This window comes from Macaca thibetana, chromosome 20 (assembly GCF_024542745.1).
Source record: "Macaca thibetana thibetana isolate TM-01 chromosome 20, ASM2454274v1, whole genome shotgun sequence".
Taxonomy (NCBI): Eukaryota; Metazoa; Chordata; class Mammalia; order Primates; family Cercopithecidae; genus Macaca; species Macaca thibetana.
The window spans coordinates 47542172-47565198 of record NC_065597.1 but is presented as its reverse complement, the minus strand read 5'-3'; the positions used below and the strand labels follow the sequence as shown (position 1 = coordinate 47565198).

Sequence of the window (23027 nt, the reverse complement as noted above, 5' to 3'; positions counted from 1 at the left end):
CAAGTGCTGGGATTACAGGCGTGAGCCACCGTGCCCGGCCAAATTTTTTTTTTTTTTTTTTAGTTTTCTTGTAGAGATGGTGTGTCACCATGTTGCTCAGGCTGGTTTCAAGCTCCTGGGCCAAGTAGCTGAAACTATATGCATGTACCACTATACTTGAGTGATTTTTTTATTTTTTATTTTAATTTTTTTGTAGAGATCGGGTGTTGATATGTTGCGTAGATGGGTCTTGAACTCCTGGCCTCAAGTGATCCTTCCACCTTGGCCTCCCAAAGCCCTGGGATTATAGGCGTGAGCTACCACACCTCGTTTTAAATTTTTTTTTTTTTGGGGTTTTACTCTTGTTGCCCATGCTAGAGTCCAATGGTGCGATCTCGGCTCACTGCAGCCTGCACCTCCCGGGTTCAAGCAATTCTTCTGCCTCAGCATCCCCAGTAACTGGGATTACGGGCATTTGCCACCATGCCCAACTAATTTTTGTTTTTAGTAGAGATGGGGTTTCACCATGCTGGCCAGACTGATCTCAAACTCCTGACCTGAGGTGATCTGTCTGCCTCGGCCTCCCAAAGTGCTGGGATTACAGGCATGAGCCACTGTGCCTGGGCCCCACCCCCCCTTTTTTTTTTTTTTTTTTTTTGAGATGGAGTCTCACTCTGTTGGTCAGGCTGGTGTACAGTGGTGCAGTGTCAGCTCACTGTAACCTCCACCTCCTGGGTTCAAGTGATTCTCCTGGCTCATTCCCAACTAGCTGGGACTACAGGTGAGTGCCACAATGCCCAGCTAATTTTTGTATTTTTAGTAGAGATGGGGTTTCACCATGTTGCTCAGCTGGTCTGGAACTCCTGATCTCAGGTAATCTGCCCGCCTTGGCCTCCCAATGTTCTGGGATTACAAGCGTGAGCCACTGCACCTGGCCCTCAGTTACAAATTTTGATGTAGTCCAATTTATCTATTTTTTTCTTTTGTTGGCTGTGCTTTTGGCATCATATCCAATAAATTATTGTAAAATTGGCATCTTTGACACTGTGCATTGTGTTGTTATTACTTTTTTTTTTTTTTTTTTTTGAGACCGAGTCTCACTCTGTCACCCAGGCTGAAGTACAATGGTGCAGTCTCGGCTCACTGCAACCTCTGCCTCTTGGGTTCAAGTGATTCTCGATTCTTGTGCCTCAGCTTCCTGAGCAGCTGGGACTACAGGTGTGCACAACCACTCTGGTTGTATTTTTAGTAGAGATGGGGTTTCACCGTGTTGGCTAGGCTGGTCTCGAACTCCTGGCCTCAAGTGATCTGCCCACTTTGGCCTCCTAAAGTAGAAGGATTACAGGTGTGAGCCATAGTGCCCTGCCTATTATTTATTTTTTCACTTTTTTTTTCTTTTGAGACAGAGTCTTGTTCTGTGGCCCAGGCTGGGGTGCAGTGGCATGATCATAGCTCACTGCAGCCTCAGCCACCTGGACTCAAGCAATCCTCTTGCCTGAGTCTCCTGAGTAGCTGGGACTACAGGTGCGTGCTAACATGCCTGGCTAATTTTTTATTTTCTGTAGAGACAGGGTCTTACTATGTTGCCTAGGCTGATCTCAAGTTCCTGGGGTCACACAGTTCCCCAATCTTGGCCTCCCAGAGTGCTGGGATTACAGGTTTGAGCCACCACGCCCAGGCTTTTATTTTGGAGTAAGGGTGTACATGTGCAGGTCTCTTACATGGGGTATATTGCATGATGCTGAGGTTTGGGGTACAATTGATCCTGTCACTCAGGTTGTGAGCATGGTCCCCAGCAGGTATTTTTTCAGCCCTTTCACCCAGTCGTTTCTGGTGTGTCTTGTTCTCATCTTTATGTTCATGCGTGCCCAATGTTTAGCTCCCACTTGTGTCTGAGTACATGTAGTATTTGGTTTTCTGTTTCTGTGTTAATTCACTTAAGGATAATGGCCTCCAGCTACATCTACATTTCAAAGGATGTGTGATTTTGTTCTTTGTGACTGTGCTTTGTGTTCTTTCTTGTGGCAGCGGATAGACATGGGTCGATTTGACCTTATTGGCCTGGAAGGTCGTGTCTCTCGATATGAGACAGACACATTTCTGCCCCGGCACCGCCTCTCTCGCCGGGTACTGCTAGAGGTGGCTACTGCTCCTGATCCCCCACCCCGGCCCAAGCCAGTCAAGATGAAGGTCAACAGGTACAAGGACTAAGGAATGAGGGGATGGTTCCTAGAATAAGTGGCTGAAAGCTGGCCGGAGGGGCCTGGGATGGGAAGAAAAGAGTTGGATACAAGGCTGGAATATTTGTATGGGATGGGTGCAGACACGTGGAGGGAATCGGGGAGAGAATAACTAGAAGAGGGTGCTGGGATGGGCTTCTGTGTTAGTCACTTTTTCTCCCATTCTGTCTGTTTTGTGCTTTCTGATTATCTTAAATTCCTATTCCTCTTTCTCCTTTGGGTCTCTTTCCTTTCCTTTGCTTTTATAATCTGTCTCCCTGTTTCATTTTCTTCTTTTCTTTGATTTTGCTACCTCTTATTCTCCTTCTCTCCCTACCCACTCCCTAAATTTTTCCTCATAGGATGCTGCAGCCAGTACCTAAGCAAGAAGGCCGGACAGTGGTCGTAGTGAACAACCCACGGACGCCCCTGGGCCCTGTCCCGGTTCGACCCCCTCCAGGTCCTGAGCTCTCAGCCCAGCCCACCCCTGGCCCAGCCCCCTCAGTGCTGCCAGCACCACTGATGGTTTCAGCCTCACCTGCTGGGCCCCCGCTTATTCCTGCATCTCGGCCTCCTGGCCCTGTCATCTTGCCTCCACTGCAGCCAAACAGTGGTTCTCTCACTCAGGGTGAGTTGAAGGGGAGCCAAGGATGATGCGTGGTGCTTCAGAAAAGTTGTTCAGACTGAGGAAGTAGTAGTGAAATTAAAGGGTTTGAGGAGCTGGGCTGGGGACAGGGTTCTAGTATTTGATGGGCTGGAAGGGAGGATGGAGGCTTCTGGGACCAGGCCAAGGCTTTAGTCAGGGTATATCTGACAGGTGTTTGCTTTGTGTCTGCAGTGTTGCCATCCCCCCTGGGAGTCCTGAGTGGGACCTCACGGCCTCCCACGCCAACCTTGTCCCTAAAGCCAACACCACCTGCCCCAGTTCGCCTGAGCCCAGCCCCACCTCCAGGCTCCTCTAGCCTGTTGAAGCCCCTGACAGTGCCACCAGGTTACACCTTCCCTCCTGCTGCTGCCACCACCACTTCTACCACCACGGCAACTGCTACCACGACAGCAGTGCCAGTTCCGACTCCTGCACCACAGCGCCTCATTCTATCTCCCGATATGCAAGCTCGCCTGCCCTGTAAGTTCCCAGGGCTCTGTGGTGAGGGACTTGAGATGGGAGGAAAGCTCAGGACTATGACAGCATCAAATTTTAGGCAGCCGGGTCAGGCATAATGGCTCATGTCTATAATTCCAGCGCTTTGGGAGGCCAAGGTTGGAGGATTGCTTGAGCCAGGAGTTTGGAAGCTGCAGTAAGCCATGATTGTGCCACTGCAATCATGAGCAAGACCCTGTGTCAAAAAAAAATTGAGGCAGCTAGCATGTTAGGTATTACACCAGACGTTGTTAGATCATAATTAAGAGCCCTTAAGGAATTGACATAGGGAGATGACACATAGGTGAATAAATAGTGGTAAGCCTAGCGGTAGAAAAGTATTTGGGGTAAAAGGGCAGTGTAGAGCAGAGGGTGGTGGTTAACTCAGTCTTGTGGCAGGCCGTGTTAGAGAATATAAAGGAGATTGCTAAGCAAATGGGATTGGAAGGAGTAGCACATCAAAAGCTCAAAGGCTGTAGGTGGAGACTGAGTTTGTTGGGACACAGTAAATTGTGGGAAAGGCTTGGTTGGTTGGACTGGACACTCGGGGGAGAGGTGTGCTTCATGGGGTCTGTGAAGTGGTGTTGAGCAGGATGAACCTTGTGTACAATAAGGCCTTCTCTGTTTTTAGCAGGTGAAGTGGTCAGCATTGGGCAGTTAGCCTCACTGGCACAACGTCCAGTGGCTAATGCAGGGGGAAGCAAACCTCTCACCTTCCAAATCCAGGGCAACAAGCTGACACTGACTGGTGCCCAGGTGCGCCAGCTTGCTGTGGGGCAGCCCCGCCCGCTGCAAAGTAGGTAAAACCCACCCCCTGTCCTGCCTTTTTCCTCCTCTTCCCTGTCTCTTTGTTTTTGTGACTTTTTTAAATGTCAGCCTTAATGTTTCTTTCCTAAGCTTTTGGTGGGTGGGGCCAACGGGCATGGTTGGAGGGATCTTGGATAAAGATAGGGAAGAGGTCATTCTAGAGAATTTATTCCCTCTATTCTTTCCCTCTCTTCTTGCCTTGCCTCTGCCCTCCTCAGGCTGATAGCTGCTTCTCTCTCTCTCTTTCTCTCTTCCCTTAACCCAGGGAATGTGGTGCACCTCGTGTCAGCAGGGGGGCAGCACCACCTCATCAGCCAGCCTGCCCATGTGGCCCTCATCCAGGCCGTGGCCCCGACCCCTGGCCCTACCCCTGTCTCTGTGCTGCCTTCTTCGACCCCCAGCACCACCCTTGCCCCCACTGGCCTCAGCCTTCCGCTTGCTGCTAACCAGGGTGAGGCTCCTGGCCTTCCTAATTCCTTAGCCCTTGCTGGCCTTGGTCCTTCCAGGCATGCGCTGGGCTACTGTCTGTCCAGCCTTTCCTTAGTGTTGTTTTCCCTTACGAGTATCTACGATACCTGTCTGCCACCTTCTCCTGCCCCTGGACTTCTTCCATCCTTTGGGTCTCTTGTTTCTTTTCTACCTTCCTCTCAGTGTAGCTTCCTCTTGCAGTGCCACCAACCATGGTGAATAATACAGGCGTGGTGAAGATTGTAGTGAGACAAGCCCCTCGGGATGGACTGACTCCTGTTCCTCCGTTGGCCCCAGCACCCCGGCCTCCGAGCTCTGGGCTTCCAGCTGTGTTGAATCCACGCCCCACGTTAACCCCTGGCCGGCTACCCACACCTACTCTGGGTACTGCCCGAGCCCCCATGCCCACACCCACTCTGGTGAGGCCTCTTCTCAAGCTGGTCCACAGTCCTTCACCTGAAGTCAGTGGTGAGTCCAGGTGGCTGAGGCCAGAAATCCTTGCCAGGAATGGAGATGAGATGGGGTTGCCCGAAGGTTTCTTAGTTTTAGTGCAAGTTTCTTCATATCAGCATACTGCCTTGATTTGTAGTGGGCCCCAGAACTGGGCTGCCTGAGCCCTGACCTAATTTCAAGATACATTTGCTGGAATCTTGGAGGGAAAGAAAATCTAAAGTTGTCAGATTACTTGGATGTTTGACTTCATGTTGTGGGAGTGAATGCCTTCGGGGAAATGGGAAGCTTGGGGGTAAGGGAAAGGTGGGACAGAGTCAGGAAAGGGTCAGGAAGTTATTCTGGGGCTAACTCATTCTCTCTCTCCACAGCTTCAACCCCCGGAACTGCCCCTTTGACCATCTCTTCTCCTCTCCATGTGCCATCCTCACTCCCTGGGCCAGCCTCTTCTCCAATGCCAATTCCCAACTCCTCTCCTCTTGCTAGTCCTGTGTCCTCTACAGTCTCAGTTCCAGCGTCATCTTCACTCCCCATCTCTGTCCCCACCACACTTCCTGCCCCAGCCTCGGCTCCACTCACCATCCCCATCTCAGCCCCCTTGCCTGTTTCCGCTTCGGGCCCAGCTCTGTTGACCAGTGTGACTCCACCACTGGCACCTGTTGTCCCAGCGGCTCCTGGACCTCCATCCTTGGCACCATCTGGTGCTTCCCCGTCAGCATCAGCCTTGACTCTAGGTTTGGCCACAGCTCCGTCCCTGTCTTCATCTCAGACACCTGGTCACCCTCTGTTGTTGGCTCCCACCTCTTCACATGTTCCAGGGTTGAACTCAACTGTGGCCCCAGCATGCTCACCTGTCCTGGTGCCAGCTTCAGCTCTGGCCAATCCTTTTCCGGCAGCACCAAATCCAGCTCCAGCTCAGGCTTCCCTTCTGGCTCCAGCATCTTCTGCATCTCAGGCTCTAGCCACTCCTCTGGCTCCTATGACATCTCCACAGACAGCAATTCTGGCTCCTTCTCCAGCTCCTCCTCTGGCTCCTCTTCCAGTCCTGGCACCATCGCCAGGTCCTGCTCCTGTCCTGGCTTCATCACAGACTCCGGTTCCAGTTATGGCTCCATCGTCTACTCCAGGAACCTCTTTAGCCTCAGCTTCACTGGTACCAGCTCCAACCCCTGCGTTGGCTTCATCATCAACTCAAACTTTGCTACCAGCCCCGGTTCCATCACCTCTCCCGAGCCCGGCTTCTACACAGACACTGGCCCTAGCCCCAGCTTTAGCACCCACTCTTGGAGGCTCATCTCCATCTCAGACACTCTCTTTGGGCACGGGGAACCCCCAGGGACCCTTTCCAACTCAGACATTGTCATTAACTCCAGCATCATCCCTGGTACCAACTCCAGCCCAGACACTGTCTTTGGCACCAGGACCACCACTGGGTCCAACTCAGACGCTGTCTCTGGCTCCAGCACCTCCTCTGGCTCCAGCTTCTCTGATGGGCCCAGCCGCAGCTCACACACTGACTTTGGCTCCAGCATCGTCATCTGCTTCACTCCTGGCCCCAGCTTCAGTGCAGACACTGACCTTGAGCCCTGCCCCAGTTCCTACCCTGGGCCCGGCTGCAGCTCAGACCTTGGCGCTGGCCCCAGCCTCCACACAGTCCCCAGCTTCCCAGGCATCTTCCCTTGCGGTTTCGGCATCTGGTGCCGCTCCCTTGCCTGTCACCATGGTATCCCGGCTGCCTGTTTCCAAGGATGAGCCTGACACACTGACATTGCGCTCTGATCCCCCCAGCCCTCCCTCCACTGCTACCTCGTTTGGTGGCCCCCGGCCTCGACGCCAGCCCCCCCCACCACCTCGTTCCCCTTTTTATCTGGTAAGTTTTACTTCCTCAAGAGGGAACAGGAAGTTGAGTTTCTTTGGAGTATTGGTAGGGTGGATGGAACAATGATGTCACATTTAACCTGGTGAATTACAAAGCTTAATGTTATGGACCAAGTACTTGAGTGACATTTGGACAAGTCCCTTCTCTTCCCTGGGTGTGTACCTCATGATCCGCCTGCCTCGACCTCCTGAAGTGCTAGGATTACAGGCGTGAGCTACCGCGCCCGGCCTCTTTTCCCGTTTTTTAACCTGCATGGTAATAAATGGGCAGTAAAAGGAACTCTTCTCTGTCCCTTTTATGATTTCTGGTAGCCATTTCTTTCCTGTACTATGTATATAGGCCCATGTCTGTGTAGTAGTTGAGTTAAACTCACAGTTTCAGCTTAAGTAACCCAGAACTAAGGAGAAGGAAGGTCCAGTGGGTCCCTCCAGGCCCTCTGGGTTTTCCCCACTATAATCAGAGCTGCTGCTTAGTCTTTGCTTCCCGCTTACTCCCCCACCCTCCACCATTGCCATTGACTCCACCTTTGGTCTTTACCTGACCAGCCGCTAGGTTGGTCATGGCTGGTTGGAAGTAGAGAGTAGAGGGAGAAAAGAGTGACGACGTGTAGTCTGTGCTGAATTTTTTTTCCCCCATCTTGGATGATACGTTGAATTTTGATTGCTCTGCAAGTAGATAATAGCCTCTTGCCACTTTTTTTTTTTTTTAACAGTTTGTGCTGTAAGTCATATACTATCCAATTTACCCATTTACAGTGTACAATAGCTTTTTTTTTTTTTTTTTAAATAGAGATGGGGGTCTCACTGTGTTGATCAGGCTGGTCTCGAATTCCTGGCCTCAAGTGATCCTCCTATCTTGGTCTCCCAAAATGCTGGGATTATAGGTGTGAACCACCACGCCTGGCCCTAAACTGTATAATAGTTTTTTAATATATTTATAGAGTTGTACAATCATCAACAGAATCAGAACCATTCCATGGCCCCAAAAAGAAACACTGCACCTGTTAGCTAGCATTCCTCAATCCCTCCATCCCTCCTAGTCTTGAATGACCACCATCCTACTTTTTTGTCTCTAGTTTTGCCTATGGAGTCATAATGTATAATGCGTGGTCTGTTGTGACTGGCATCTTGCACTTAGATTAATGTTCCTTGAAGTTTATTGTGTTGTAGCATATATCAGTACTTCATTTGTTTTTATGTTGAATAATAATGTATGGATACCACATTTTATCCTTCCTTGAGTTGATGGAAACATGTATTACTTCTGCTTTATGGCTATTATGAACAATGCTGTTGTGAACATTTCATGTACAAGTTTTTGTATGGACAGGTGTTTTCAGTTACTGTTAGATACATACTGAGGAGAAGAATTGCTGGGTTATATTGTAACTAGGTGTTAACTGTTTAAGGAACTGCCAGACTTTTCCAAAGTGGCTGCAACATTTGACATTAGCACCAGCAGTCTGTGAGGATTCCAGTTTCTCCACATTTGAGTCCATATTTTTTTTTTTTTCCTTTTTTTTTTTTTTTTTTTTTTGAGACGGAGTCTTGCTCTGTCGCCCAGGCTGGAGTGCAGTGGCCGGATCTCGGCTCACTGCAAGCTCTGCCTCCCAGGTTTACGCCATTCTCCTGCCTCAGCCTCCCGAGTAGCTGGGACTACAGGCGCCCGCCACCTCGCCCGGCTAGTTTTTTGTATTTTTTTTAGTAGAGACGGGGTTTCACTGTGTTAGCCAGGATGGTCTCGATCTCCTGACCTCGTGATCTGCCCGTCTCGGACTCCCAAAGTGCTGGGATTACAGGCTTGAGCCACCGCCCCCGGCCTTTTTTCCTTTTTGAGAAGGAGTGTCGCTCTGTTACACAGGCTGGAGTACATTGGCATGATCTTGGCTCACTGCAACCTCTGCCTGAGGTTGGGGTCATTGAGGTGTTCAATGACCCCACCTCAGCCTCCCTTGTAGCTGGGATCACAGGCATGTGCCACCATGCCCACCTAATTTTTTTATATTCTTAATATTTTCTTTTTCTTTTTTTTTTTTTTTTTTTTTTTTTTTTGAGACGGAGTCTTGCTCTGTCGCCCAGGCTGGAGTGCAGTGGCCGGATCTCGGCTCACTGCAAGCTCTGCCTCCCAGGTTTACGCCATTCTCCTGCCTCAGCCTCCCGAGTAGCTGGGACTACAGGCGCCCGCCACCTCGCCCGGCTAGTTTTTTGTATTTTTTTTTAGTAGAGACGGGGTTTCACTGTGTTAGCCAGGATGGTCTCGATCTCCTGACCTTGTGATTCGCCCGTCTCGGCCTCCCAAAGTGCTGGGATTACAGGCTTGAGCCACCGCGCCCGGCCGATATTTTATTTTTGAGACAGAGTCTTGCTCTGTTGCCCAGGCTGGAGTAAAGTGGCACCACCTCAGCTCTCTGCAACCTCCGTCTCCCAGGCTCAAACAATTCTCCTGCATCAGCCTCCCAAGTAGCTGGGACTACAGGCATGGCATCACCATGCCTGGCTAGTTTTTGTATTTTTAGTAGAGAGAGGGTTTCACCATGTTGGCCAGACTGGTCTCGAACTCCTGACCTCCGGTGATCTGCCCGCCTTGGCCTCCCAAAGTGCTGGGATTATAGACGTAAGCCACTGTGCCTGGCCAGATTTTTTTGTATTTTTAGTAGAGATGGGGTTTACCATGTTTGCCATGCTGGTCTTGAACTCCTGACTTCAAGCGATCTGCCTGCCTCAGCCTCCCAAAGGCTGAGGCACATCAACACTTATTTTGATTATAGCCATCCTGCTGGGTGTGAAGTAGTAGTTCATTGTGATTTTGATTTGAATTTCCCTGTTGGCTGATGTTGAGCTTTATTTCATGTGGTTGAAATACTATGTTGGCCATTTGTGTATCTTTGAAGAACTATCTGTTCAGATCCTCTGCCCTTTTAAAATGGGTTGTCTTTTTATTATTGAGTTGTAAGAGTTCTTTATATATTCTGGTTACAGATCCTTTTTCAGATGTATGGTTTACAAATAGTCTTTTTTTTTGAGGCAGTGTCTCACTTTGTCACCCAGGCTAGAGTGCAGTGGCACAATCTCTGCTCATTGCAGCCTCTTGGGCTTAAGTGAACCTTCCATCTCAGCCCTCCAAGTAGCTGGGACTGCAGATTCGTGCCACCATGCCAGGCTACTTGTTTCTTTTTTTGAGACGGAGACTCACTCTGTCACCAGGCTGGAGTCCAGTGTGCGATCTTGGCTCACTGCACCCTCCACCTCCCAGGTTCAAGCGATTCTCCTGCCTCAGCCTCCTGAGTAGCTGGGACTACAGGCTCGCACCACTACACCCAGCTAATTTTTTTTGTATTTTTAGTAGAGACGGGGTTTCATCATGTTGGACAGGATAGTCTCGTTCTTTTGACCTCATGATCCGCCCACCTCAGCCTCCCAAAGTGCTGGGATTACAGGTGTGAGCCATCGCGCCTGGCCCTTGTTTGTATTTTTTTGTAGAGATGGGGTTTTGCCATGTTGCCCAAACTGTTCTTGAACAGGAGGCTCAAGCCATCCGCCTAGGCCTCCCAAAGTGCTGGGATTATAGGCTTGAGCCACTGCTCCTGGCCAGATTTTCTTTTTGTTGCTGTTGAGAGCTTGCCTCAAAAGGAACTAGCTCTTTGAGTCTATTGGTTTTTCCCTCTGCTAGGACACTTTTTTTCCATCACTTAGAGCACTTCAAACCAAGAGGTGATACTTGGTATCAGGAAGGAGATTTGGAACACTCCTCTTTTCACAACTATCTCCTGGGGTCTAGTCTCTCTCATTTATTCATTTTGTTAACAGATAGATGTATTGGAAGCTTAATTGTGCTAGTTACTGGGTGATTATGGTGAGCAAGGCATAATTCATGTTATATGGGGCCTACCGTGTAGTGGACAGATGTTAATCAAATAATCATACAAATGTGTAACTACAAGCAAAATAAGTGATACAAAGAAGTTTTACAAACTGTGAAACTGGAAGCACAAAGATGGGAAAGGATTGGGTCAAAGTCATCCTGGTCTCCTTACTGCCAGGTTGCCCATTTTCTGTCTCAGAGTGACGAGACCTGGATGTCTGGTTAGCTGTTCCCATTCCACCCCATTCCAGTCTGGCCTTTGGCAAAAACCTCGTCTGGATTTGATTGGCCTCTCTGTATCCTGGTCAGTGATTTGAAGAAGGCTGTAGTCCTGGAGTTGAGTGTTACATAGGAAAATACCCATAAATTGTCCATTCTGTAAACTTGTTGGAATTATAGATCTTAATTTTGAATATTCAGTCATGCTGCTTTGGTAGCATGCAAAGAAAGATCAGTTTTCTCTTACAGAGAAGTTACTTAATATTGTGAAAAGAATAGTTCTCATTGATAACTTGGAATACTACAAAAAGCATAGTGTATTTTTGGATCTCATGGTTTCTGTATATTTCTATCTGGGAAGAACAGTCAGGTTTTGATGTGGACTCTGAGGGCCCTGATTACTTTCTCTGTTTCTCTCTCACCTCCAGGACTCCCTGGAGGAAAAGCGGAAGCGGCAGCGGTCTGAACGCCTGGAACGGATTTTCCAACTTAGTGAGGCTCATGGGGCCCTGGCACCTGTGTATGGGACTGAAGTCCTGGATTTCTGTACCCTACCCCAACCTGTTGCCAGCCCCATCGGCCCTCGTTCTCCTGGCCCCAGCCACCCCACCTTTTGGACTTATACCGAGGCTGCCCACCGGGCTGTACTGTTTCCCCAGCAGCGACTAGACCAGCTGTCAGAAATCATTGAGAGGTTGGCAGGGCTAAGTGCTAATGGGGAGTGGGTCTTGGGGCCTCAGAGTGGATGTAGTGCTTAGGGCTGGTGAAGGTGTTAACTTCTGGGGCATTTCAGAGTGCCGTCTTTTACACTGCCTGCCTTCCTTCCACAGGTTCATCTTTGTCATGCCTCCTGTGGAGGCACCTCCCCCTTCCCTGCATGCCTGCCACCCACCTCCTTGGCTGGCCCCACGTCAGGCAGCCTTCCAGGAGCAATTGGCCTCTGAGCTCTGGCCCCGGGCTCGTCCATTGCACCGTATTGTGTGTAACATGCGCACCCAGTTCCCCGACTTGAGACTCATCCAGTATGATTGCGGTGAGTTTGTTGGCTAATGTGGGACCCTTGGCTTCTCTTCCTTTCTTACTAGTAAGACTGTTACATCAGAGGGTTGCTGCGCTTAAGGTCTCTCGCTATTTCTGTAAAGGTTTAGATGGTTTTTTAGGTTATGCTTATGGGCAAGATAGAGAAATGTAAGCCTCATGTTAGATTCTTGACATTCATAAATTTGATTTTCTCTTTTTTCTTTCTTTTATTTTGAGATAAAGTCTCACTCAGTTGCCCAGGCTGGAGTGCAGTGGTGCAGTCTCAGCTCACTGCAGCTTCCTAGGTTCAAGCGATTGTCCCACCTCAGCCTCCAGAATAGCTGTGATTACAGACATGTGCCACTATGCCTGGCTAATTTTTGTATTTTTGGTAGATTTTAGTAAATTTTGTATTTCGCCGTGATGGCCAGGCTGATCTTCAACTCCTGATCTCAAGTGATCCTCCCGCCTCAGCCTCCAAAGTGCTGGAATCACAGGCATGAGCCACCATGCCGGCTATGAATTTGACTTTCATGACAGTTGAAAATGTGCTGCTAACTCATTCATTCAGTGATCATTTTGTGAACATCTGTTACATTTTACTGATCATTTGGGATACAATAGGAAGTAAGACAGGGCAGCATAGAGTTTTCATTTAGGTGTATGGAAAAAGATGTCTGGTGGTACAAGACTGCACAGGAAGTGAACAGTAAATTTTGGTCTTGGAAAAGACAATGACCTTTTTGTGTTGGCTAAAATTATTTGGCGGTAACAGAAAACCAACTAACAGTCGCTTAAACCACAAGAGCATTTATTGTTTACTTAATGAGCCAGTCTGAGAATAGTGGTGTGTAGCTGTTTCAGTAGCTTAACGATATTTTCAGGGACTAGGACCTTTGCTTCGTTCGTTCTTTTTTTTTTTTTTTGAGATGGAGTCTCGCTCTGTCACCCAGACTGGAGTGCTGTGGCTCGATCTCGGCTCACCGCAACCTCCACCTCCCAGATTCCAGTGATTCTCCCGCTTCAGCCTCCTGAGTAGCTGGGATTACAGGCGTGCACCACCACGCCCAGCTAATTTTTGTATTTTTAGTAGAGACGAGGTTTCACCATGTTGGTCAGGCTGGTCTTGATCTCCTGACACCGTGATCCGCCGGCCTTGGCTTCCCAAAGTGCTGGGATTACAGGTGTGAGCCACTGCGCTCGGCCCTGTTTTTTTTTTTTGTTTTTTTTTTTGTTTTTTTTTTTGAGACAGAGTTTTGCTCAAGCTATTCTCCTGCCTCAGCCTCCCGAGTAGATGGGATTACAGGTGCCCACCACCACGCCTGGGTAAGTTTTTTGTATTTTTAGTAGAAACAGGGTTTCACCATGTTGGCCAGGCTGGTCTCGAACTCCTGACCTCGTGATCCCCTTGCCTTGGCCTTCCAAAGGGCTGGGATTATAGGCATGAGCCACCACACCCAGCCTTAAGGGACCAGGACCTTATCTTTCTACCCTGCTGTACCATCTTTAGCTTTTATCTTTTTAGTCTCATGCTTTTGTTTCTTCATGTTAGGATGGCTGCCATAACTCCAGGGTATACACCAGTCCTCTAAACAAGAAACAAGGGGTTGTGACAAAACAGTCTGAGAAAGTTTTCTGGGAACAAAAGACCTCCAAGCTGGCCGGGCGCGGTGGCTCAATGCCTGTCATCCCAGCACTTTGGGAGGCTAAGGCGGGCGGATCACGAGGTTAGGAGATTGAGACCATCCTATGAATGGTGAAACCCCGTCTCCACTAAAAATACAAAAAATTAGCCGGGTGTAGTGGCGGGCGTCTGTAGTCCCAGCTACTCGGGAGGCTGAGGCGGGAGAATGGCGTGAACCCGGGAGGCGGAGCTTGCAGTGAGCCGAGATCGCACCACTGTACTCCAGCCTGGGCGACAGAGCAAGACTCTGTCTCAAAAAAAAAAAAAAAAAGACCTCCAAGCTGACTTTGCTTCATAACTCATTGGCTCAAACTGAGCTATATGCCCATACCTAGAGCAATCACTGACAAAGGGGAATAGCAAAAAAGGCCTCTGGCTTATTTACAACTTATTTATTTTCTGGGGTTGGGTTGGGGCCTCCTTCACCTGGGAACAAGGAACTTCTGCCAGCTGTCCAGTGTTAATCAGGTTCTGTTACCCAAGAATGGCTGTTGGGTAAGTGACTTGTTTCTTCCACAACCCTGCACAGACATTTCTATAGTAACATGTTTCAAGATTTCTTAAATTTTCTAGAATAGAAGAAAATCAAAATTTTTATTAATATGTGTTCAATAAATGTTTTGGTTAAAAAAGTGTTTTTGTTATAATTGAAACTATTCAGAATAGATAAACTGAAAGTCTTGGTTAAAAGTGTTCAAGGCCGGGTGTGATGGCTCATACTTGTAATCCCAGCACTTGGGTAGGCTGAGGTGGGCAGATCACTTGAGGCAAGTAAAGACCAGCCCAGGCAACGTGGCGAAACCCTTTCTCCTCAAAAATTGAAAAATTACTTGGATGTAATGGTGCACACCTATAGTCCCAGCTACTCAGGTGGCTGGATTGCAGGAGCCTGGGAGGTCAAGGCTGCAGTCAGCTGTGATCATGTCACTGCACTCTAGCCTGGGCGACAGGGTGAGACCCTGTCTCAAAAATAAAATAAGGCTGGGTCCGGTGGCTCATGTCTATAATCCCAGCACTTTGAGCGGCCAAGGTGGGCAGATCACTTGAGCTCACGAGTTGGAGACCAACCTGGGCAATATGGCAAAACCCTGTCTCTACAAAAAAATACAAAAATTAGCCAGGATGGTGGCACGTGCCTGTAGTTCAAGCTACTTGGAAGGCTGAGGCAGGAGGATGGCTTGAGCCCGGGAGGCAGAGGTTTAGTGAGCCGAGATCGCACCACTGCACTCCTGCCTGGGTGATAGAGCCAGACCTTGTCTCAAAAAATGAAATAATAAAGTAAGTGTTCAGGCTGGGCATGGTGGCTCAGGCCTATAATCCCAGCACTTTGGGAGGCTGAGGCGGGAGGATCACCTGAGGTCGGGAGTTCGAGACCAGCCTGACCAACATGGGGAAACCCTGTCTGTACTAAAAATACAAAATTACCCAGGCGTGGTGGCACATGCCTGTAATCCCCCCTACTCGGGAGGCTGAGGCAGGATAATCGCTTGAATCCAGGAGGCGCAGATTGCCGTGAGCTGAGATCGCACCATTGCACTCCAGCCTGGGCAACGAGAACAAAACTCCATCTGAAAAAAAAAAAAAAAAAGTTCAAACTGAGTTACCAGAAATGTTGAAGTTGTTTCTGTGTTTGATGGAAGGTTGAACTAGATAACCTTCTAAGAGCCTTTATGGTTCTGACTGTGACCTTAAATCCCTGTCTGTAAGCTGTGACAATGGATTTATTGACATCTATCCTGTGAATCTCTTCTGGATTTCAGGTGGTATGACTGTTGTAATACTTAAGAATCCCTTGCTCATAAAGCATTGAGGATTCTGTTCTTCCCTCGATGTTGTGTATTCCCCTACTCTTTTAGTTAGACTCAAAGAAATTAGATTCTAGGCCGGAGCAGACCGAAGAGGTGAAGCCCTTAAAGGAAGAACTTGTATGGCGTTAAATATAGATATGTATTTTTTGTGACAGGGTCTCACTTTGTTGCCCAGGCTGAAGTGCAGTGGTGGGATCTCAGCTCACTGCAACCTCTGCCTCCTGGGTCCAAGCCTGAGTTCTCATGCCTCAGCCTCCTGAGTAGCTGGGATTACAGGCGCCTGCCACCACGCCTAGCTAATTTTTGTATTTTTAGTAGAGACAGGGTCTCATGTTGGCCAGGCTGGTCTCGAACTCCCGACTTAAAGTGATCCACCTGCCTCGGCTTCTCAGAGTGCAGGGATTACAAGCGTAAGCCACCATGTCCCGCTGTAATTAAACATTTTTGATCCGCTAGGCTAATTGAAACTTTGGCCTAAAGCATTGATTACCTTTTAACCCCAGCCTTACATTGCTAAGCATTCTACCCATTGCAGCTTGTAGCTAGCTCCCTGTATCCCTTAATATCTCTTCAGGAAAATTGCAGACGTTGGCAGTGCTGTTGCGGCAGCTTAAGGCAGAGGGCCACCGAGTGCTCATCTTCACCCAGATGACCCGAATGCTGGATGTATTGGAGCAGTTTCTCACCTACCATGGCCATCTCTACCTGCGCCTGGATGGGTCTACTAGAGTTGAACAGAGACAGGTAACCCAGGTTTCTGCAGCCCTTAGAGGCTCACCTCTGCTTCTCTCTTCTTTTCCCAGGATTTGGGCTTCCAGAGGGGGTGCCACTAAGCCTTAGACCTGTTTCGGGGGATAAGTCTCCCAGTATCATCTTTTTTTCCCTTTCCTTCTAGGCCTTGATGGAACGGTTCAATGCAGACAAACGCATATTCTGCTTCATCCTTTCAACTCGGAGTGGGGGTGTGGGCGTGAACCTGACAGGAGCAGACACTGTTGTTTTTTATGACAGCGACTGGAATCCCACCATGGATGCTCAGGCCCAGGACCGCTGTCACCGAATTGGCCAGACCCGGGATGTTCACATATATAGGTATTGCCTAGTCTTCCCTCACCTTACTTCCCCTTTACTGATGGGGTTTCCTGGATATATTTGGCTGCTTACACATGGCCTTCATCACCCCCTAGGCTTATCAGTGAACGGACAGTGGAGGAGAACATCCTAAAAAAGGCAAATCAGAAGAGAATGTTGGGAGACATGGCCATTGAGGGAGGCAACTTCACCACAGCCTATTTTAAACAGGTACTTAAGTAAGATCTTTTAGCCTATGCAGGAGAAAACTGCTGTGCCTTTAGGAATTTCTCCTGTTTATTAAAAAAGACTGCTTTGCACTTTGGGAGGCTGAGGCAGGCGGATCACTTGAGGCCAGGAGTTCGAGACCAGCCTGGCCAACATGATGAAACCCCGTCTCTACTAAAAATACAAAAATTAGCCAGGCGTGATGGTGGGTGCCTGTAATCCTAGCTGCTTGAAAGGCTGAGGCAGGAGAATCACTTGAACCTGAGAGGCGGAGGTTGCAGTGAGCTGAGATGGCGCCATTGCACTTTAGCCTGGGTGACGAGAGCAAAAGTGTCTCAAAAAAGAAAAAACAAAAAGGACTGCTTTGGCCTTCACAGACCTGTGTCTTCAGCCAGTGGCACCCCTGATAGTTCCAAGAACCATCAGCCTTACAACTTAGAGCCTTACAGCTTAGACCTAAGACTAGCATTCTGTTGATTCTGACACTTCCCTCTGTTCTATCCGATAGCAGACCATCCGAGAGCTGTTTGATATGCCCCTGGAGGAACCTTCTAGCTCATCTGTGCCCTCTGCCCCTGAAGAGGAAGAAGAGACTGTGGCCAGCAAGCAGACTCATATTCTGGAGCAGGTGAAAAAAGAGTGGGCAGTTCCTAAAGTTGAGCTAATTCTTACAGCATATCTTGTCCTTTGTTAGTCTGTTGAACTTGTCCAGGGGAAAGAGATGTTTTTTCTGCTTCCCAGATTACAGTCAGCGTTTGATAGTTGTAAGTACATTGCTTATTGGTTCACATGATTTAGTAGGAAAAAAGACAGGATTTTGGAGTCCTTAGTTTTAGGTATGAATTTCAGTAATGCTTCTTTAGTGTTAAGACAAGTTACAATCCTCACTCTTTTGAACCTCACTTCCTATTAAAAGTAATGTGGGCAGGGCATGGTGGGTGGCTCACACCTGTAATCCCAGCACTTTGGGAGGCTGAGGCTCCCAACTGGAAAGCTTTGAAAACACACAAATGCTCAGACCCAGCACCCCAAAATTATGATAGATTTTGAGAGAGGGCCAAGGAATAAATCTTTTAAAAACCTTTCCAAATGTGATTTAATTATGTATAAGTGTTTGAAACAGCGTTTCACATTAAGTACAAAGCATTAAGTATGGCCCGGCGCGGTGGCTCAAGCCTGTAATCCCAGCACTTTGGGAGGCCAAGACGGGTGGATCATGAGGTCGGGAGATCGAGACCATCCTGGCTAACACGGTGAAACCCCGTCTCTACTAAAAAAATACAAAAACAAAAAAAATTAGCCGGACGAGGTGGCGGGCGCCTGTAGTCCCAGCTACTCGGGACGCTGAGGCAGGAGAATGGCGGAACCCAGGAGGCGGAGCTTGCATTGAGCCGAGATCGCGCCACTGCACTCCAGCCTGGGCGACAGAGCGAGACTCCGTCTCAAAAAAAAAAAAAAAAGCATTAAGTACAAAGCATATCCACCTCACCATTTAATCCTCAAAATTATTTCCTTTTCATTAGCATTTCCACTTAAGTATTTAGGTTGATGCAAAAATAATTGCAGTTTTTGACATTATATTACTTTTTTTGGAGATGGAGTCTCGCTCTTTCGCCCAGGCTGGAGTGCAGTGACACGATCTCGGCTCACTACAACCTCCACCTCCCGGGTTCAAGCGATTCTCCTGCCTCAGCCTCCTGTGTAGCTGGGATTACAGGCACGTGCCACCACGCCCAGCAGATTTTTGTATTTTTAATAGAGATGGGGTTTCACCACGTTGGTCAGGCTGGTCTTGAACTCCTGACCTCATGCCTCCCAAAGTACTGGAATTACAGGAGTGAGCCACCGTGCCCAGGTGAATTGTGCATTTCTATTCACATCTTTCTGTGATGGCTTTTTTGTTTGTTTTTTTGTTTTTTGAGAGCTGAGGCTGGCTTTAAAGGAAGGGAGGTAGAGCGAGCAATCTCTAAAATACTCATTTTTCCCTAGTGGGTGTCCTGGTAAAATCCGTTCCATCCTTTGTGGACCACTGAGTTGTGGTAACTCTGGAGGCCTAGGAGGTTGTTGAGTTCTATTGCAAACCTAGTTTGGTGTATGCCTGGTCTTGCCTGAATCAAATCACATGATGTAAAGTACTTGTAGTCTCATGTTTTTGTTTCCTTTTATACACCCTGGTAGGCATTGTGTCGGGCAGAAGATGAAGAGGATATCCGTGCAGCCACCCAGGCCAAGGCTGAACAGGTGGCTGAGCTTGCAGAATTTAATGAGAACGATGGGTTTCCTGCTTGTGAGGGAGAGGAGGCTGGCCGGCCTGGGGCTGAGGATGAGGAGATGTCCCGGGCTGAGCAGGAAATTGCTGCCCTCGTAGAACAGGTCAGTCAGTGTTGGACCCACTAGTTCTTGACTTTACTGCTTCCCCTGGGCTTGTGACCCTCCTTCTGTCTTCCCTGCTGGGAATAAATAAGGGTGGTGGGTCCCTGGGTACCAGGTTCCTACGTTTATCATCACTGCTCCTCCTTGCAGCTGACCCCCATTGAGCGTTATGCCATGAAATTCCTGGAGGCCTCACTGGAGGAGGTGAGCCGAGAGGAGCTCAAACAGGCAGAAGTGAGTATTTCCAGGGATGGGGCTGGCAGTTGGAAGCTGCTAATTTCTTTTTCTTTGTTTTTTTGAGACAAAGTTTCACTCTGTCGCCCAGTCTGGAGTGTATTGGTACAATCTCGGGTCACTGCAATCTTTGCCTCCCGGGTTCAAGCAGTTCTCCTGCCTCAGCCTCCCGAGAAGCTGGGATTACAGGCATGTGCCACCACACCTGGCTAGTTTTTGTATTTTTAGTACAAACGGGGTTTCACCATGTTGGCCAGGCTGGTCTTGAACTCCTGACCTCAGGTGATCCGCTGGCCTCAGCCTCCCCAAGTGCTGGAATTATAGGCATGAGCCACTGCGCCTGGCCTGGAAGCTGCTAATTTCTACTCACTCTCTACTCTGCTTGTCTCCTCCTGACCACTTGTGGGCCCTGTTGTTGTAGGAGCAAGTGGAAGCTGCCCGCAAAGACCTGGACCAAGCCAAGGAGGAGGTGTTCCGCCTACCCCAAGAGGAGGAGGAGGGGCCGGGGGCTGGGGATGAGAGTTCCTGTGGGACTGGTGGAGGCACCCACCGGCGCAGTAAAAAGGCCAAGGCCCCTGAGAGGCCAGGGACTCGTGTCAGTGAGCGTCTTCGTGGAGCCCGGGCTGAGACTCAAGGGGCAAACCACACTCCTGTCATATCCGCCCATCAAACTCGCAGCACCGCCACACCGCCCCGCTGCAGTCCTGCCAGGGAGAGAGTTTCCAGGCCAGCACCTAGGCCTCGACCCACTCCAGCTTCAGCTCCAGCTGCAATTCCTGCCCTTGTTCCTGTCCCAGTCTCTGCCCCAGTACCCATTTCAACCCCAAATCCAATAACCATTCTCCCTGTCCATATATTGCCTTCTCCCCCCCCTCCACAGATTCCTCCTTGTTCTCCTGCCTGCACCCCTCCTCCCGCCTGTACCCCTCCACCAGCTCATACACCGCCTCCAGCCCAAACCTGTCTTTTAACTCCTTCCTCTCCTCTCTTGCTTGGTCCACCTTCTGTGCCCATTTCTCCCCCAGTCACCAACCTCCCCTTGGGTTTGAGGCCTGAGGCAGAACTGTGTGCCCAGGCATTGGCATCTCCAGAGTCCCTGGAGCTGGCTTCTGTGGCCAGTTCAGAAACCTCCTCACTTACTCTTGTGCCCCCTAAAGATCTGTTGCCAGTTGCTGTGGAGATCCTGCCTGTGTCAGAGAAGAACCTTTCTCTCACCCCTTCTGCACCCAGCCCGACCTTGGAGGCTGGCAGTGTCCCTAACGGTCAAGAACAGGAGGCACCAGATTCTGCTGAGGGCACCACCCTTACAGTGCTGCCTGAAGGTGAGGAGTTGCCCCTGTGTGTGAGTGAGAGCAATGGCCTGGAGCTCCCACCCTCAGCAGCATCTGATGAGCCACTTCAGGAGCCACTGGAAGCTGACAGGACCTCGGAAGAGCTGGCAGAGGCCCAGACCCCAACCTCCAGCCCAGAGAAGCCACAGGAACTTGTTACACCTGAGGTTGCAGCTCCATCCACCTCATCTTCAGCCACTTCCTCACCTGAGGGTCCTTCACCTGCCCGACCTCCTCGGCGTCGCACCAGTGCTGATGTGGAAATTAGGGGTCAAGGGACTGGTCGGCCAGGACAACCACCAGGCCCCAAAGTGCTTCGAAAGCTGCCAGGACGGCTAGTAACTGTGGTAGAGGAAAAGGAACTGGTGCGGCGGCGGCGGCAGCAGCGGGGAGCTGCCAGCACCCTAGTGCCTGGGGTCTCTGAGACTAGCGCCAGCCCAGGAAGCCCGTCTGTCCGCAGCATGTCAGGGCCAGAATCCTCCCCTCCCATTGGTGGGCCTTGTGAAGCTGCTCCTTCATCCTCACTGCCCACTCCACCCCAGCAGCCCTTCATTGCTCGCCGTCACATTGAGCTGGGGGTGACTGGTGGTGGCACCCCAGAGAATGGAGACGGAGCACTGCTTGCCATCACCCCACCTGCTGTGAAACGTCGGAGGGGGAGGCCCCCCAAGAAGAACAGGTCTCCAGCAGATGCTGGGAGAGGTGTGGATGAGGCACCCTCATCCACCTTGAAGGGAAAAACCAATGGGGCTGACCCAGTCCCTCGGCCTGAGACCCTAATTGTTGCAGAGCCTGTCCTGGAACCACAGTTTGTTCCTGGGCCCCAGCCTCTTGGACCCCAGCCACTTCACAGACCCAATCCTATGCTGTCACCTGTGGAGAAAAGAAGGCGAGGGCGACCCCCTAAGGCACGAGATTTGCCCATCCCTGGGACCATTTCCTCTTCAGGGGATGGCAACTCCGAAAGTCGGACACAGCCACCCCCACACCCATCACCCCTAACCCCACTCCCACCACTGCTAGCTTGTCCCACTGCTACTGTTGCCAACACTGTCACCACTGTCACCATTTCAACGTCCCCACCCAAACGGAAGAGGGGCCGACCTCCCAAGAATCCTCCATCACCTCGGCCCAGCCAGCTCCCTGTGTTGGACCGTGACAGCACTTCTGTCCTCGAGAGCTGTGGATTGGGGAGGCGACGGCAACCGCAGGGCCAAGGGGAGAGTGAGGGTAGTTCCTCTGATGAGGATGGAAGCCGCCCCCTCACCCGCCTGGCCCGCCTTCGGCTTGAAGCAGAAGGAATGCGAGGACGGAAGAGTGGAGGGTCCATGGTGGTGGCTGTAATTCAGGATGACCTGGACTTAGCAGATAGCGGGCCAGGGGGGTTGGAAATGACACCTCCTGTGGTCTCATTAGCCCCAAAACTGCGCTCGACCCGGCTGCGTCCAGGGTCTCTAGTCCCCCCACTAGAGACTGAGAAGGTGCCTCGCAAACGAGCAGGGGCCCCAGTTGGTGGGGGTCCTGGGCTGGCAAAGCGGGGCCGCCTACAGCCCCCAAGTCCCCTGGGGCCTGAGGGTTCGGTAGAGGAGTCTGAGGCTGAAGCCTCAGGTGAGGAGGAGGAAGGGGATGGGACCCCACGCCGACGTCCTGGTCCCCGCCGGCTTGTTGGGACCACCAACCAAGGGGACCAGCGCATCTTGCGCAGCAGTGCCCCTCCCTCCCTGGCTGGCCCTACTGTTAGTTACAGAGGCCGCAAGGCCAAGACGTGAGTGGGCTGCCCCTCCACCTAGGCTTTCCACCGTGGCCGCTCCCTCCATGACCAGGCCTGACTCTGTTAACCACTACTTGAAGTCTTGAGGGGGAAAGCCTCCAGGGAGACATAGGGGCCTTCTCCCTTCTTCCCACCAAAGTAGGGGGTAGGCAACTGGTTGTCATGGAAATGGGGATCATCACAGTCCCCCTCCCCTTCACCCCACGTGGCTGGGCAGTGTTAAGGGTGGCAAGATAGTCTCTGTCCCCACCCCCTTGTACTTGATTCCCCAGCTGTCTTTCACAGCCCCCCACCCTTAGGGGAAAGGGGAGGGGCTTCTCTACAATGAGGTTTTTTTCTTTTTTTCTTTTTTTCTTTTTTTTTTTTTTTTAAGAAGAAAAAATAATAAACTTAGTTTCTGTACGAGCATCCGCGTAAGGAGGCTTCTGATTTTCTGGTCTGGTGGAGGGTTGGGTGGGAACTTGGGCATCGTTTTTCTCTTCCC

The 23027-nt window shown here is 50.2% G+C and overlaps 2 protein-coding genes across 7 annotated transcripts in view; one reads left to right on the top strand and one right to left on the bottom strand.

Annotated features, from left to right (window-relative positions):
• LOC126944241 (zinc finger protein 688) overlaps positions 1–23027 on the bottom strand; it is a 437324-nt gene that overhangs the window by 146917 nt on the left and 267380 nt on the right. For 2 of the 4 annotated variants that reach the window (XM_050773561.1, XM_050773562.1), the window contains exon 1: positions 2649–2652. The exons of the other annotated variants lie outside the window; for them this stretch is intronic. The gene's annotated coding sequence lies outside the window, so the exon portion shown is untranslated. Of the gene's footprint in view, positions 1–2648; positions 2653–23027 lie in introns of those variants that run through there. 4 annotated transcript variants of the gene reach the window in all.
• LOC126944168 (phosphorylase b kinase gamma catalytic chain, liver/testis isoform) overlaps positions 1–23027 on the top strand; it is a 62445-nt gene that overhangs the window by 21558 nt on the left and 17860 nt on the right. For 2 of the 3 annotated variants that reach the window (XM_050773430.1, XM_050773429.1), the window contains exons 19-34: positions 2008–2177; positions 2561–2826; positions 3037–3324; positions 3971–4135; positions 4412–4597; positions 4816–5082; positions 5436–6934; positions 11452–11717; positions 11854–12056; positions 16110–16279; positions 16431–16627; positions 16723–16837; positions 17343–17462; positions 19013–19207; positions 19358–19441; positions 19863–22951. In XM_050773430.1, the coding sequence (XP_050629387.1) occupies positions 2008–2177; positions 2561–2826; positions 3037–3324; positions 3971–4135; positions 4412–4597; positions 4816–5082; positions 5436–6934; positions 11452–11717; positions 11854–12056; positions 16110–16279; positions 16431–16627; positions 16723–16837; positions 17343–17462; positions 19013–19207; positions 19358–19441; positions 19863–22541 (6870 nt within the window). In that variant the 3' untranslated portion in view covers positions 22542–22951. Of the gene's footprint in view, positions 1–2007; positions 2178–2560; positions 2827–3036; positions 3325–3970; positions 4136–4411; positions 4598–4815; positions 5083–5435; positions 6935–11451; positions 11718–11853; positions 12057–16109; positions 16280–16430; positions 16628–16722; positions 16838–17342; positions 17463–19012; positions 19208–19357; positions 19442–19862 lie in introns of those variants that run through there. The other variant, XM_050773431.1, reaches the window with a different exon arrangement.